General features: G+C 45.3%; 1 protein-coding gene across 1 annotated transcript in view; it reads left to right on the forward strand.

Annotated features, from left to right (window-relative positions):
* Positions 1-15,318, forward strand: part of aldh1a2 (aldehyde dehydrogenase 1 family, member A2) — a 99,032-nt gene that overhangs the window by 32,306 nt on the left and 51,408 nt on the right. Inside the window, exons 2-4 of the mRNA XM_072470716.1 lie at positions 4,167-4,271; positions 6,172-6,312; positions 8,210-8,339. Coding sequence (XP_072326817.1) covers positions 4,167-4,271; positions 6,172-6,312; positions 8,210-8,339 — 376 coding nt within the window. The remainder of the gene's footprint in view (positions 1-4,166; positions 4,272-6,171; positions 6,313-8,209; positions 8,340-15,318) is intronic.

Consider the following 15,318-nt stretch of genomic DNA (forward strand, 5'->3'; position numbering starts at 1 on the left):
ACTCGATAGGCCGAATGGCCTCCTCCTGCACTGTAAAGGTTGCCATGATGTGGAGATGCTGGCTTTGGACTGGGGTAGGCACAATAAGAAGTGTCACAACACCAGGTTAAAGTCCAACAGGATTATTTGGAATCACTAGCTTTTGGAGCTTAGCTCCTTCAGCGTGTGCTGAAGGAGCTGCGCTCCGAAAGCTAGTGATTCCAAATAAACCTGTTGGACTTTAACCTGGTGTTGTAAGACTTCTTACTCTAAAGGTTCTGTGACATGTAGGCTAGAACTAGCCAATCCCTAAAGGACATTAATGCGGCAGGTAGGTGTTTCCAAAAATCGACGATGGTTTCATGTTTACCATGTCAGGGTCTGGCTTTACATTCCAGATTTATAAATTCTGTTGAAATACCACCGGTTACAATACATTCCCACTGTGCCACCATCTCCCATTCTCTTTCCCCAGTTGCATTGAATTTGTAAAGAATTGAACTGGGCGACAGGCTGTTAAAGGTACGCGACGAATCTCAAGGTCGCTTCCAGCATGGGCTGGATTGCAGAGAGCTTGTCCTAACGGTGAACAGTTATTCAGGTGATAACAGGATAAAGCATTGAGTTCTGGGCCCTGCTCAGTTTACTCCGGCCACTGCAGAATTTAATAGAACACAACTGACAGAGAATGAGGCAGTGAGATAGCAGACAGGAAGTTATCAGATTGAAAGATATCTTCAATGGATATAGGGGGCTGGATTCTCCGATTTTGAGACAAAGTGTTGATGCCGTCGTGAAAGCTGTGGACATTTACGATGGCAAAAACGGCGTCAAAAGGCCACCGATTCCCCGTTTTGCTGGGGGCTAGCAGGGAGCCGTCGTAGATCTCGCTGCTCTAGCCGACGGTACGGCCCCAGCATTTCCGGTTCAGAGGCCGCGCATGCACACGGCGGCCTGCAGCGACTGCGCCGTGCTCCATGGCGGGCTCAGCCCGCAGACCTGGACTGCCAAAGTCGGCCCCCCTCCGACCACTCGCGCGCCCCGGACCGCCCACTCACATTGCCCCCAGCCCCGAATGAAGCCCGCCCATCGGCCCTCTCCCGACTGTAGAGACCCCGGACTGAGTCCGCAGCCACCACACTAAGTTCATAATGGATGAGACCATGGGTCGGCAACGGAGCATCGCGGGGCTGGCCTCAGGCAATGGCCTGAGGCGGCGGATACTCGGCGCGGCGTACTCCACGAGTACGCCCATTTTCAGGAGGTGGAGAATTCAAAAAACGCCGCCGCTCCCGATTTTGACACCAAAACAGATTCTCCGCCCCGTCGCCGAATGCGATTACAGCGTCGAGGAGTGGAGAATCCAGCCCAGGTCTGGGAGAAGATCCGCTGCCTCGGGTGTGTTGTTTGTGACAACTTTGCTTTTGAGTCCATTTTATTTGGATATCATGATGCTGGTGGATGTGGGCCAATTCCTCTTTATAACGTGACCCCCAGGTGGGCACAACAAGGGGAACCTGGGTGTCATCTTATTCTTCACTTTGGTAAGTTCCTTTAATTCTGCCGGATGGTTAGATTCGTTATGAATCAAGCACAAAGGAGACACATTGATTTGGATTTGTTTTCCGCTGATGTCTCTGGGACAACCGTCTGGATGGCAAAGGGTTTGATCTTTGCACCTGATCCGATATTGGGAACTGTTTCCAGAATCTGAGGGATCCTTTACGAGAATTAGAGACGGTTTCAAGGGATTTGGACGTTGAAGATTTGGTTTGGGTTAGCCGAGGGCGAGGGGAATATAAAAAAATAACTCTCTCCCAGCCATCCAATGGATTCTGGAATTCACAAATATATCAGGGCAAACGTTAGATTTTGAGTCTATCCCTGTTCGCAGGATTTGTAAAATCTGATGATCAGTTCTGGAGTACAGGAAGTTTATCTTTTTAAATTACTAATCATTTGATTCTACCCCCTATGAGTGGCTGGTTTTCTGTGGTCTCTGGGTGGAAGGACTCAGACCTCCCAGCTGCTTAAGTCGTTTATTCCTGGAGCACAGTGACCATTGCTACATCGCAGCCTCTCCAACCACACAGACAGCAGGAACCCATTGAAATCCCTGTCTCCCGCATTGGGAACTGTGGTAACACACCCAGCCTTAAATCAAACCAGCCCCCCATTCTCCACAAGCCGCCTCAGGAAGATTCCACAAACCACACAGCGAGACTGCGGCACTCCCTCAATCATTGCGACATCCTTAAACTGCTGGTAAATAGGAGCAGTCTGCCTGGGAGCAGGAGCGGTCGAAATCTTGCACCCCGTTCAAAGCCCAGAGAGGGAGAGATAAACCCAGCAATTACAGAGCAGCTAGTCTAATGTCGGAGGAGGGGGAGATTTTTTGAGACATTAATCCCGGACAAAATTAATTGTTACTTGTAAAGAAAAAGGGTGAACTTAATGCCTGCCAGCAGGGCTTTGTGGTTTGACTAACTTGGTGGAGTTCTTTGTTGTAGTAATGGAGAGGGTTGATGTGGGCAGTGTGGTTGATGTTGTGTATATGGACTTTCAAAAGTTTGAAAAATTACCACACGAGAGGCTGGTTAGCAAAACTCCAGCCCATAGAGTTAAAGGGACAATGGTCACATGAATTTAAAAAAACCCTGTCTATAAGAGTCAGAAAGTCGAGTGCAGTGGTGAAAAATTGCTTTTGAGGCTGGATTGAAGGATGCGGTTGTGTGCCCCAGGGGTAGGTATTAGGTCCACTACTTTTTGATACACATTAAAGACCTGGACGTGAGTATACAAGACAAAATTTGCTGAGGACACAAAAATTGCAATGCAGCAAGCAATGTGGAGACGGTAGCAAACTTCAGGAGGACATAGGCTGGTGAAAGACAGACGCGTGACTAATGAAATGTGTCCTCACCTGAGGAAGGAGTAGTGCTCCAAACACTAGTGTTTGAAACAAACCTGTTGGACTTTAACCTGGTGTTGTAAGACTTCTTACAATGAAATGTAATGCAGACCAGTGGGAAATGGAATATGAGGAGGCACAAAATAAACTAAACAGGACAACTTTAAATGGAGGGCAGGAGCAGAAAGGCCTGGGGGTGGATGTACAAAGGTCTTTGAAGGTGAGAGGACAAGTTGATCAGAAAGGCATATGAGATCCTTGATTCTAAGCAAAGAGGTTATAAAACACTGGCTTAAATAATGCGGCCAATTGGGCAGCACGGTAGAACATGCGGCTAGCACTGTGGCTTCACAGCGCCAGGGTCCCAGGTTCGATTCCCCGCTTGGTCACTGTCTGCGTGGAGTCTGCGCGTTCTCCCCGTGTGTGCGTGGGTTTCCTCAGAGTCCTCTGGTTTCCTCCCACAGTCCAAAGATGTGCAGGTTAGGTGGATTGGCCATGCTAAATTGCCCTTAGCGTCCAAAAAAAAGGTCAGGAGGGGTTAGTGGATTATGGAGATAGGGTGGAAGTGAGGGCTTAAGTGGGTCGTTGCAAACTCGCTAGGCCGAATGGCCTCCTTCTGCACTGTATGTTCTATGTTCTCTGTATGTAATTCTAAGCATTGAACTGGAGGAAGGATCCCACGGCTGTAGATGGGGTTCAGTGGTTTGCTTCAGATACACAGAGACAACGTAGAAATTGGATTTCTTCACAGATTAGTGAAGATTAAGGGGAGGCTTGGTGGGGGTGTTCAAAATCTTTTGCTAGAGTAATGTGGAGAAACTGTTTACAGTGGCAAAGAAACCACAGGTGGCTGATTTCAGATCATTTGTAAAAGAAAAAAGTCACGAGGAGAACATTTGTACGCAGCGAATGTGCAGTACATGCCTGAAAGTGTGGTGGAAGCAGGTTCAACAATTACTTCCAAAAAGGAATTGAATAAATACTTGAAAATGTTGCAGGACTGTTGGAGGAAAGAAGGGAACTAATTGGATAACGCAAAGATCTGGCATAAGCACGATGGGCCAAATGGTCTCCTTCTGCGCTTTAGAATTATATAATCCAGAAATGGTTGTGATTTAATGACAAATTTAATTGGTAACAGTCAGTACCACCACTAACCAATACGACTCATATCTCTTACATATATGACTGGAGAGAGAATGGAACTGTTATCCAGTTGTGCCTTGATAATATAATTCTATAATAACAGATTGGCCTTACTTTCTTGTCTCAACAGCTTTTTATTAACAATGAATGGCATCATTCAATGAGTGGGAAGACTTTCTCCACCTACAACCCTTCCACGGGAGAGAAAATCTGTGATGTTCAAGAAGCTAACAAGGTAAAATGCTTCAGTTCAAATGTCAACATTGATTCCTGTCAAGATTAAATCACCCCAGGGCAGCGCGGTGGCGCAGTGGGTTAGCCCTGCAGCCTCACGGCGCCGAGGTCCCAGGTTCGATCCCGGCTCTGGGTCACTGTCCGAGTGGAGTTTGCACATTCTCCCCGTGTTTGCGTAGGTTTCGCCCCCCCACAACCCAAAGATGTGTAGGGTAGGTTGATTGGCCACGCTAAATTGCCCCTTAATTGGAAAAAATTGAATTGGGTATTCTAAATTTAAAAAAAAGATTAAATCACTCCCATTTTAAATTTCGTTAGTTTAGCATGTTCAATACATGTGCAAAATCAATTTTTAAAAGCCAGCACCAGGGGACTTGTAGAGTAATTTTGATCAGAATATATAATAGTTTTGCACACGACATAATGTATAGTGATTATGCAAACACGTGGACCTGGAATTGCTGGAAGAATATTGGCGAATTAATGGTGCTCGTCATTATAGTTTGTAGAAATATCAAACAATTTATAACATTTAAAAGTTATGCCAAAAGTTACAACTTACCACAAGTTGTTGGGTGATTTATGCTAGTCTTACCATTAGCCTCAACAAAACTGAAAGAATTGGAACTTCAATGAGCCTCCCCATTGAAAGAAATTGCATTGTTAATCTTGCTGCAGCATTTAGGATTGCTAATTCATGTCGGTAAGGACCCTTCAAATGGCATGACAGAGCAATCAATCGTAAAGGACCAGAAATAGAACCATGAAGCTGTGTGGTCTCAGTCCAGCAGGTAGTGGATTGTTCCAAGAGTTTCTTTTAAAAATCTGGCTTAGCAATATTTGAGTGTCGCTCTCGTAATTCACATTTCTGTTAGTGTCAGAGGGTAATGATTTTCTGGATGCAAAGCTGTTTTGACACTCAAGAAGGCAATTAAGATAGATTCCTTTGAGGAAATAATTTTGGGATGCAGCATATGTGTAATTTGAGACATGAACTGGTAAATGTAGCATGCTTGAGGAAAAGCAATGATTTAGGGCTTATGGCTCCCAAAGTTCTCCACCACTGGGATTTTTCTTCCACCATTTCTATGCCTGTTGTAGACTAATTGATAGAGATTGATCGCTGGAATCAGTCAGCAGTTCCATCGTTATCTTATTATGCAACTAACAGTACAATAGAAGGTGAAATAGATGGACCCGGGTGTGTTTTTGTCTCACAATTCCTATTTCTCTAAGAAAGCAGTGCAATAATTTACCTATGTGTGCCCTACTGCTCCTGATCACGATGGACAGGGATTCTCATTTCATACTTCATGTATCAAGAATATTTGTACATTTTGCTACCCTGTCATTCATTCATTAACGTCTCAAGGATCAACACAACAATTCACAAACACAACTGAGTTACAGTGTCCAAGTCTTCTGCTTATTCATTTGTAAATGTTTTCTTATTTTTATGTTGTCTCTTTTCTCTCCCACTCTCTCTCCCTATGTCTCGCTCTCTCTCTCTCCCATTATATAAACCCATTCTTTCTTTCCCTCTCTTTATTTCTCTTTCTGTATCTGATTTAACTTTAATTTGCCTTTCTCTGCCATTTGCCGTTTCTTTCTCTTTCTATTTCTTTATTGGTTCAGGAAATAGTCCATTCAGCACAATAGCAAAGTGGTTCCAGGCATGTCATTGACATCACTGCACCATCTTCACTTCGATGTTCCAGCAATTTTAATTGCATCAATTTTCTTTGACTTTTATACATGTGCTATACGACGATGTGTATTGGGTTTCGGCAATGTATACAGACACGAGCAATTTACTGTGTAAAACACAACGTTTGCTGTTACATTTTATGGATTTGTTGCCTACAACATTTGTTGTTCTCTTTTACTTTGTACTTCTACAGGCTGATGTGGACAAGGCGGTACAGGCTGCACGGTTGGCCTTCTCCCCGGGCTCCGCGTGGAGGAGAATGGATGCATCAGAGAGGGGTCGGCTGATCGACAAACTGGCAGATCTAGTAGAACGGGACCGACCACAGCTTGCAGTGAGTATCCAGTCACAGCTTTGGCAATCAGGCAATGAATTACATGAACAGCACCTTGTAGAAGCAGCAAAGAGGGAATTCCATCCCACCCATAGTTGAACTAAATATAAATGCAAAGACAATAAAAAATAAAGTGTAGTTAAAAATAACGTAACATATAGCATAAAACATATAACATTTAACATGGACCGTACCATATATACCCGAGGAACATGTACCCGAGGAACACGTAACCAAGGAAAATATTCCCTAATAGCATATACCATAATTCCACCTGTTAATGACAAGGCTTTGAATTCATTTATTTAAGTACGACCCTCATCATTATTTTGGAAAATATTGGCATCTTATATCTAAGAGATTATGTTACCTTTTATCATTAATACAAGGTATTTAGGGGCAAAGCGGTGGCGCAGTGGTTAGCACTGCTGCTTTCACGGCACCGAGGATCCGGGTTCAATTCCGGCCTCAGGTCACTGCCCTTGTGGAGTTTGCACATTCTCCCCATGTCTGCGTGTGTCTCACTCCCACAACCCAAAAAGATGTGCCGAGTAGGTGAATTGGCCACGCTAAATGACCCCTTAATTGGAAAAAAAAATTGGGTACTCTAAATTTATATTTAAAAAAAGATCCAGGCATTTAGCTGAATGATATTCCAGAATATATATCTTCTGGCATTGAATTACCTCAAAATCTTACTGGTTGTGTGACCACTGAGATAGTGGGAATAAAGTCAGTAACCAGATGGAGAGCCTTGGTTTGCCCTCACATCTCTAATGATCCACTTGCTCTCCTTCACGGGGGCAGAACCTTTAGCTGCTTCCCACAGTCTAGATAGATAGCTAGAAACAGGCACCATTTATTAAGGAGCAGAACCAATGTCACAGGTTGATGGACGGGCTTTTCGCCTCAAGCTGAATCTGTTGGCATAGGTGCAGGAGGCAAAATGTCATGAGTGCAAACTTTATCACATCTCCTACATTTAAAGGTTAGAAAATTGTGGAATGAAACATTATTGGCAGAAAAATATTTTATGCAATTGTGTATTATTCCTCTCTTTTCTTCCCATTTAAAATCATGAGATTAATGTTTCCATTCAAATGTCAGACTGTGGAAATTCATTTGATTATAGATAAACTGAGGGATACGCTGCCTACTTAAACTATATATAAATTAATAGAATTAATTATATCGCATCAAATTATGTTTGATCCAAAGATCTTTGCTCCAGACTGATACAATTGTGAACAAATTGTGTCTTATAGAGAAAAGTAAAAGAGAAATATTCTATTATCCATGAAATAAACTTCTCCTTTCATTCCTTTAAAAGAGTCAGATAAGCTAAAAGTCTCATTACGATTTATTCATTCATTGTGTCTCCTGCATTATTGCAAACTCCAATACTCTATCCAGAGGCCAGTTGTAAAGAACATTCTGATGAAAACCCTTCTTTTCGTCCATTTCTTTAGTTGAATAAATTGTTCTCTTAATCCTCCAAATAATAATGCACCTGCTATAAACACATTAGGCGCTTAAATCTCCTCTGGTAGCAAACTGGTAATGTCTTCAGAAAGGGTTCCCTTATGCACTATTACAATGCACAGGAAAACCTTCTGCAAACACATTAACCAATGTCCCGCCAGAGGAAGTGAAACCCCGAAATGTCAGACATCTGTGGGAAATATGAATAATCCATTTTACAATCCTAATCACATTAACACACTCATCGCTTTGTCAATCATGAATGATATGGTCGGTGTCCAATTGGATATAGTGCACACACCATAAGAGACTGAAATGTACCTTCAAGTAACTAATCTGCAAGGCACACGGTAACCTCACTTTCTGTCTCCAGCTTGATTTATCATCTCACTGAATTGCATTATGTTCTTTGCAGACACTTGAATCTCTAGATAGTGGAAAGCCATTTCTCCAGGCTTATTATGTTGACCTACAGGGAGTCATAAAAACTCTCAGATACTTTGCTGGTTGGACTGACAAGATTCATGGCAAGACAATTCCAGTCGGTAGGTTGACAAAGAAAAGGAACCCATTGGTGTTTCGTTTTGACAGAGATTCAAACAGAGACTGCCAAAAATTAAAGTTGTAATGAAAGTTAATGAATAAACTATGTCTGGGCCTAACCCGGTTTATGTTTAGACAATTCTCTCACCGGGGGATATGAACTTAAAGCTTGTTTTATCTCATGTGGGGAATAATGCAGATAAGTTAGTTAAATATCAGGTGCCTTCGTTCATGTACAGCAGAGCTGTTATACTTACTGATAACACAAGGTACAAATGTCTGATGTGCATATTGTAGCCTAGACTAAAAAACACTGCTGGGCAATCTAGACCTGATGTGCAATGATACTTAGAAACGTTAGGATGTATTTATACTCAGAATCTCCAAATTTGTATGTATGGAATATCATGTGCAGCCAGAAGACTGCAGGCGTACTATCATGGACACTAATTTTGAAATACAACTTTATGCGGCAGCTAATACAACTAGCTACACCATCACAGTGCTAGGTTTTGGTGCACTCATATCTGACGAAGATTTTCTTTTGATTATTCATTGATGGGATGTGAGTATCGATGGAAAGCCCAGCATTTATTGTCCATCCCTTTCAGAAGGTGCGACATCTTCTTGAACCAGAGCTCATGTGGCGTAGATATACCCACAGTGCCATTAAGGAGTGAATTCCAGGATTTTGATCCAGCAGCAGTGAAGGAACGGCGATATGGTTCCAAGTCAGGGTGGTGTGTGGATTGGAGGGGAACTCGCAGGTGGCGGTGTTCTCCTGCATCTGCTGCTCTTGCTATCCTGGGTGTTAGAGGTCGAGGTTTGGAAGGTGCTGTAGAAGATGTCTTGTTGAGTTGCTGCTGTGTATATAGAAGACACTGCTACTATTTTGTGCTGATGGTGGAGGGAGTGAATGTTGAAGGTGGTGGATGGGGTGCCTGTCACAGGGGCTACTTTGTCCTGAATGGTGTTGAGCGTCTTGAGTGTTGTTGGAGCGCAGCACTCATCCATGCAAGAGGAGAGTGTTCCATCACACTCCTGACATGTACCTTATAGATGATGGAAAATCTTAGGGGAGTCAGGAGGTGAGTTACTCACTGCAGAATTCTCAGCCTCTGACCTGGCTTTGCAGTCGCAGTATATATATGGCTAGTTTCTGGTCAATGGTAACCCCCAGGAACTTGATGTTCAGGAATTCAGCAATGGTATTGCTGTTGAACATCAAGGTAAAATGGTTAGATTCTCGCTCGTTTGAAATGGCCATTGCCTCCACATGAGGAATTGTGAATGATACCATAATCATGAGCAAACATTCCCATTTCTGACCTGATAATGGAGGGAGGGTCATTGATGAAGCAGCTGAGGATGGTTGGGCTCAGATCAGGATTTGATTACTGGTTTATACTTGCCACTTTTGCTTTGATGCACATCTGAAATCACTTCAAATTGACAGGAAACTGGCAGTGTAACCCTAACCATGGAGACCTGATTATTGCAAATCATACTGTTTCCAAAAAGATGTCAGATGCAGTTTACTTTTCAGTCTGATACCATTGATTAACACTCTAGTTATACAACCAATTTCACACTAATGTAAAGCAGTTTCAGACTTTTAGCAATGTAACTGTATGATTTAGGGGCCGCCGCAGAATCTTCTGGGCACTTTACGAAGCTCAGCATTGAATTTTTTAAATATATGAATCAACCTTTGCTGCTTCATTCTCCCAACATTAAAATAAAGCTGAATGGGAACGAATCTCTCTCCTGTCATGCCAGATGTAGTTCACATTCTACAGCGATTGGTCTCAGTGTAGTAACACTGCAGCCCAAGTGTGCATTGTCTGGGCAGCTGATGTAAAGAATCAATCGTCCTCTGATACAAACCAGACCTTGAAAATATTGCTTGGTCTAACATTTCACCTTGAACGTTTGTATAGTTCAATAATTGATTTTGGAGAATTGATAATATACATTAGCTACATTAACATTTTATCAATGACTGCCCACTTAGAAATAGTTTTGTTCTCCTGCACCTGACAGGAATTGTTCTAAGACAATCACACCTCAATTTATTTGGGATCCTCATTCCCAAAAATGAAGAAACTTCTCTTCCCGCCTTTATTGCATTGGAGTCCAGGTACCAAAGGAGAAGAACCGCAATGTGGCCCATTGCACCACTCAGTCTTTGACATGCTCCCATTTGAAGATACCTTTCATTTCCAGCATTTTCCATGCCAAAATAGCAACCCTAGCTGAGATTGCGAGCAATTCTTTGTCAGATTTCAGTGAAGGCTACTTCACACTTGGTGATTTTGGAGAGTGACAGACCCATGTCCCTATGTTCCAATGTTTGGATGGGCGCTTTTGATCGTACTGACTACATGCAACTGGGCATTGTTCTGCCAGTCTCTACTCTGCAGTGGTACACCCTTTAAAACTTATGTGTGGATGGGAAATTAACCAGCGGCATCAGCACCAGGCATCGTACTGGGCTGTGCAACATCAAGAGTTATTGGAGAACTTTTTATACTGCTCAGCCCACATTCATCTGAACGGTGTCAGCAACTTCCAAGAGCACCAGCCTGGGTCAAATGAGCACTCGACCAATGATTTGGGGGAAAGATCAAAACAACCTAGTATCTAACTTAGCAATGAGAGAGACAGCTCCCTCCTAATCGCCACCACTTGAATTTACTCAAGGAGAGGCTTTGCAATTACTGAGAGAAAATAATATTAGGGATTGTTGACTGATCTGTCTCCTCCTTGTCATTGTCACTCTCCGGGGGCGATTCTCCAGGCCACGTTGCGGCCGCGCTAATCCCGCTGTGTCGGGAATTTCCGGGAGTGGCCTGTTGCTCTTTTTAGCCTTAGTTTATTAGCTCTGATTACGTCACCTTTGCTCACGAGTCGCCAGGTATCTTTCTGATACCGTCACGTGGTTCAAGTTCAAGTTATGATTAATAAGTCAGCACACCGCTTAGTAAGATTGAAATCAACGGTCATTTATTATATACAACAAGTAATGTTTACACAATAATCCTACTATCTATATAATAAACCTATCACTACTGGCCAATACTTAACTTTAGAAAGAGCCCACCAGGTCAGGGAAACGAATGGCTTATCCAATCGGATCTGGCCCGCGGGATTCAAAAGGCTGATACAGGTCGATGGCTAGGAGTCTTTATCGGATAGCGATCGCTGGATTCAAACTTACGGTTGCCGGTTGCTGTTCTTGCGAAGGTCTCGAGCAGGCAAAGAAGGGAGAGAGAGAGAGATCTCAACGTGGCCCCTCACTTTATAGGGCCCAGGGGCTTCCGCCTCCCGGGGCGGCCCTTGACCCTGAGTCCCAAGTGATTGTACTTGTTCCCAATCACCGGGTTCGATAAGTCCAATTGCGAGGCGATTCCCCGATCGGGGGGTGGTCGTTCACCTGCCTTTGTTTCGGCCACTGCAGGCACCGACAGGTCTGGCCTGGTATTCAATTGCTAATATGTTGCAATTGTTCCCGGGGATAGCCGATTAAACTGCAGATGTCTGGGTGGATGGGCTGTTAAGAGTCCTGAATGTACTGCAAATGTCTGGGTTGATGGGCTGTTAATAGCCCTGAGTATCGATCTGGGCCAACTTCCCCAGAGCTGAATATGCTATTCTGTCTGCAGCTGTCCGATTGTGTCTTGTTACCTGCTTTTCCCAGCAGCCTTTCCGGTTAGCCATTTAAAATCGGGTTTTGGCCAAATTAATCGGGAAGCAGCCATTTTACGTGGCTACAGGCCCAAAACGGGATTTGCGCCAGGCGGCAAACAATTTTCCATGCTCCCGGGCCCTCCCAGCAGACGTAATCTGGTTCACACTCTTGCTGGGCGTGAACCAGTTCCTCATTTAAATATGCAGCGTCTTTTTAAGCCGGGTTCCCCCAGCTTCTACAATTCTCCCCCCACCCCCCCACACCACCAGTGCAATGTGAAGCCAGTGCAAATCACTCCACAAAGGATGATGTGGAGATGCCGGCGTTGGACTGGGGTGAGCACAGTACGAAGTCTTACAACACCAGGTTAAAGTCCAACAGGTTTGTTTCGATGTCACTAGCTTTCGGAGCGCTGCTCCTTCCTCAGGTGAATGAAGAGGTATGTTCCAGAAACACATATATAGACAAATTCAAAGATGCCAAACAATGCTAGGAATGCGAGCATTAGCAGGTGATTAAATCTTTACAGATCCAGAGATGGGGTAACCCCAGGTTAAAGAGGTGTGAATTGTCTCAAGCCAGGACAGTTGGTAGGATTTCGCAGGCCAGATGGTGGGGGATGAATGTAATGTGACATGAATCCCAGGTCCCGGTTGAGGCCGCACTCATGTGTACGGAACTTGGCTATAAGTTTCTGCTCCGACAGAATACCCTTCGTCGTCCAGTACTTCCCCAGAGCGGAGAAACTACGTCATCTTCTTCACAGCCTTCAACACGTCATTGATGACGATGAACATCTTGCCAAGGTCATCCCCACACCCCCACTACTTGCCTTCAAACAACCGCGCAACCTCAAACGAACCATTGTTTGCAGCAAACTACCCAGTCTTCAGAACAGTGACCACGACACCACACAACCCTGTCATGGCAATCTCTGCAAGACGTGCCAGATCATCGACATGGATACCACTATTACACGTGAGAACACCACCCACCAGGTACGCGGTACATACTCGTGCGACTCGGCCAACGTTGTCTACCTCATACGCTGCAGGAAAGGATGTCCTGAAGCGTGGTACATTGGCGAGACCATTGCAGACGCTGCGACAACGAATGAACGGACATCGCGCAACAATCACCAGGCAGGAATGTTCCCTTCCAGTCGGGGAACACTTCAGCAGTCAAGGGCATTCAGCCTCTGATCTCCGGGTAAGCGTTCTCCAAGGTGGCCTTCAGGACCCGCGACAACGCAGAATCGCCGAGCAGAAACTTATAGCCAAGTTCCGCACACATGAGTGCGGCCTCAACCGGGACCGGGGATTCATGTCACATTACATTCATCCCCCACCATCTGGCCTGCGAAATCCTACCAACTGTCCTGGCTTGAGACAATTCACACCTCTTTAACCTGGGGTTACCCCATCTCTGGATCTGTAAAGATTTAATCACCTGCTAATGCTCGCATTCCTAGCATTGTTTGGCATCTTTGAATTTGTCTATATATGTGTTTCTGGAACAGACCTCTTCATTCACCTGAGGAAGGAGCAGCGCTCCGAAAGCTAGTGACATCGAAACAAACCTGTTGGACTTTAACCTGGTGTTGTGGGCAGCACGGTAGCACAAGTGATTAGCACTGTGGCTTCACAGCGCCAGGGTCCCAGGTTCGATTCCCTGCTGGGTCACTGTCTGTGCGGAGTTTGCACGTTCTCCCCGTGTCCGCGTGGGTTTCCTCCGGGTGCTCCGGTTTCCTCCCACAGTCCAAAGACGTGCAGGTTAGGTGGATTGGCCATGCTAAATTACCCGTAGTGTCCATAAGGGTTGGGAGGGGTTATTGGGTTGCGGGGATAAGGTGGAAGTGAGGGATTAATGTGGGTCGGTGCAGACTCGATGGGCCGAATGGCCTCCTTCTGCACTGTATGTTCTATGTATGTTCTATGTAATCTATGTTGTAAGACTTCGTACTGTCCACAAAGGATGACCAGGCGTGATGACCATGGTCAAAGGTTGGGGCCTGAAGGGGTAGGACTGGAAGGGATGAGGCCTGATAGGGTGAGATATTTGACGTCCCCACAGCAGGATGTCCCTCACCTCGGGCGGGTGAGGTGGGCGATATTGTTGCTGGTGCCGGTGCTGCTGATTTGAGGGGTCCTGCTGCCAGCGAATGTTCGGGGAAGTCTCTGCCATTAAGAGTGGGGTGGGATCTTTAACGTTATTCTGAGATTGGAGCGTCCCTTAAAAATTGTGCTCTGATCTTTGAGGAGCAGCATCTGCTGGCGTCTTTAGGCTCCGCCCCTGTCAATGCCAGTGCAAAGCACGACCCCTGCCCCCAACTCCAAACAAATGTCTAAGTGTCGGTGAATTACAATTTGGATCATGCCGACCCACCTGGCGAGAAACGCAGTGCGATTCCACATTTAAAATCTTTTGGGAGAATTGCATCCTCTATTTCGACTCCCCTTAAGTTCTGACAAGAAGCAAAATAATTCCCCAGCAAAATTGTGTCCTCCTCCAAGGAAGTAGGATGGAAATTTTCGGAGATGGGAGGAGAAAGGAACTAGAACACTAAAAGATGCTACAGAGGGGAAGGCACGCAGGATGTTTGGGTTTATCGAACCTGATGTATTACTACTGGGCGGCGAATGTGGAGACGGTGCGGAGCTGGGACAGAGGGGTTGATTCCCAGTGGGTCAGAATGGAGGAGAGTTTGTGCAGGGGGTCGGGATTGAAAGCTCTAGCAACAGCGCCGCTCCCGATAGCCCCGGGGAAGTACTCAGGGAGTCCGGTAATAATAGCTTCATTGGGAATCTGGAGGCAGTTTCGCCAACACTTCGTGTTGGGGGCAGGGTCAAGGGAAATGCTGATTCGGGGGAACCACAGATTTGAGCCAAGGAGGTGGGATGGAAATTTTCGGAAATGGGAGGAGAAGGGGATTTCGACACTAAAAGATTTGTTTATTAGGGGTCGGTTTGCAGGGCTGAAGGAGCTGGAAGCGAAGTATGGGCTGGAGCAGGGGGAAATGTTTAGATACATGCAGGTTCGAGATTTTGCCAGGAAGGAGATACAGAGCTTCCCGGTGGAGCCAGCCTCTACATTGCTGGAGGAGGTGCTGACGACAGGGGGACTGGAGAAGGGGGTAGTGTCAGCGGTTTACGGAGCTATTTTGGAAGAGGAGAAGGCACCACTGGAAGGGATCAAAGCAAAGTGGGAGGAAGAGTTGGGAGAGGATATGGAGGAGGGGTTCTGGTGTGAGGTGCTCCAGAGAGTGAATGCTTCCACCTCGTGCGCGAGGT

Source organism: Scyliorhinus torazame, chromosome 12, assembly GCF_047496885.1.
Source record: "Scyliorhinus torazame isolate Kashiwa2021f chromosome 12, sScyTor2.1, whole genome shotgun sequence".
In the NCBI taxonomy this organism is placed as follows: Eukaryota; Metazoa; Chordata; class Chondrichthyes; order Carcharhiniformes; family Scyliorhinidae; genus Scyliorhinus; species Scyliorhinus torazame.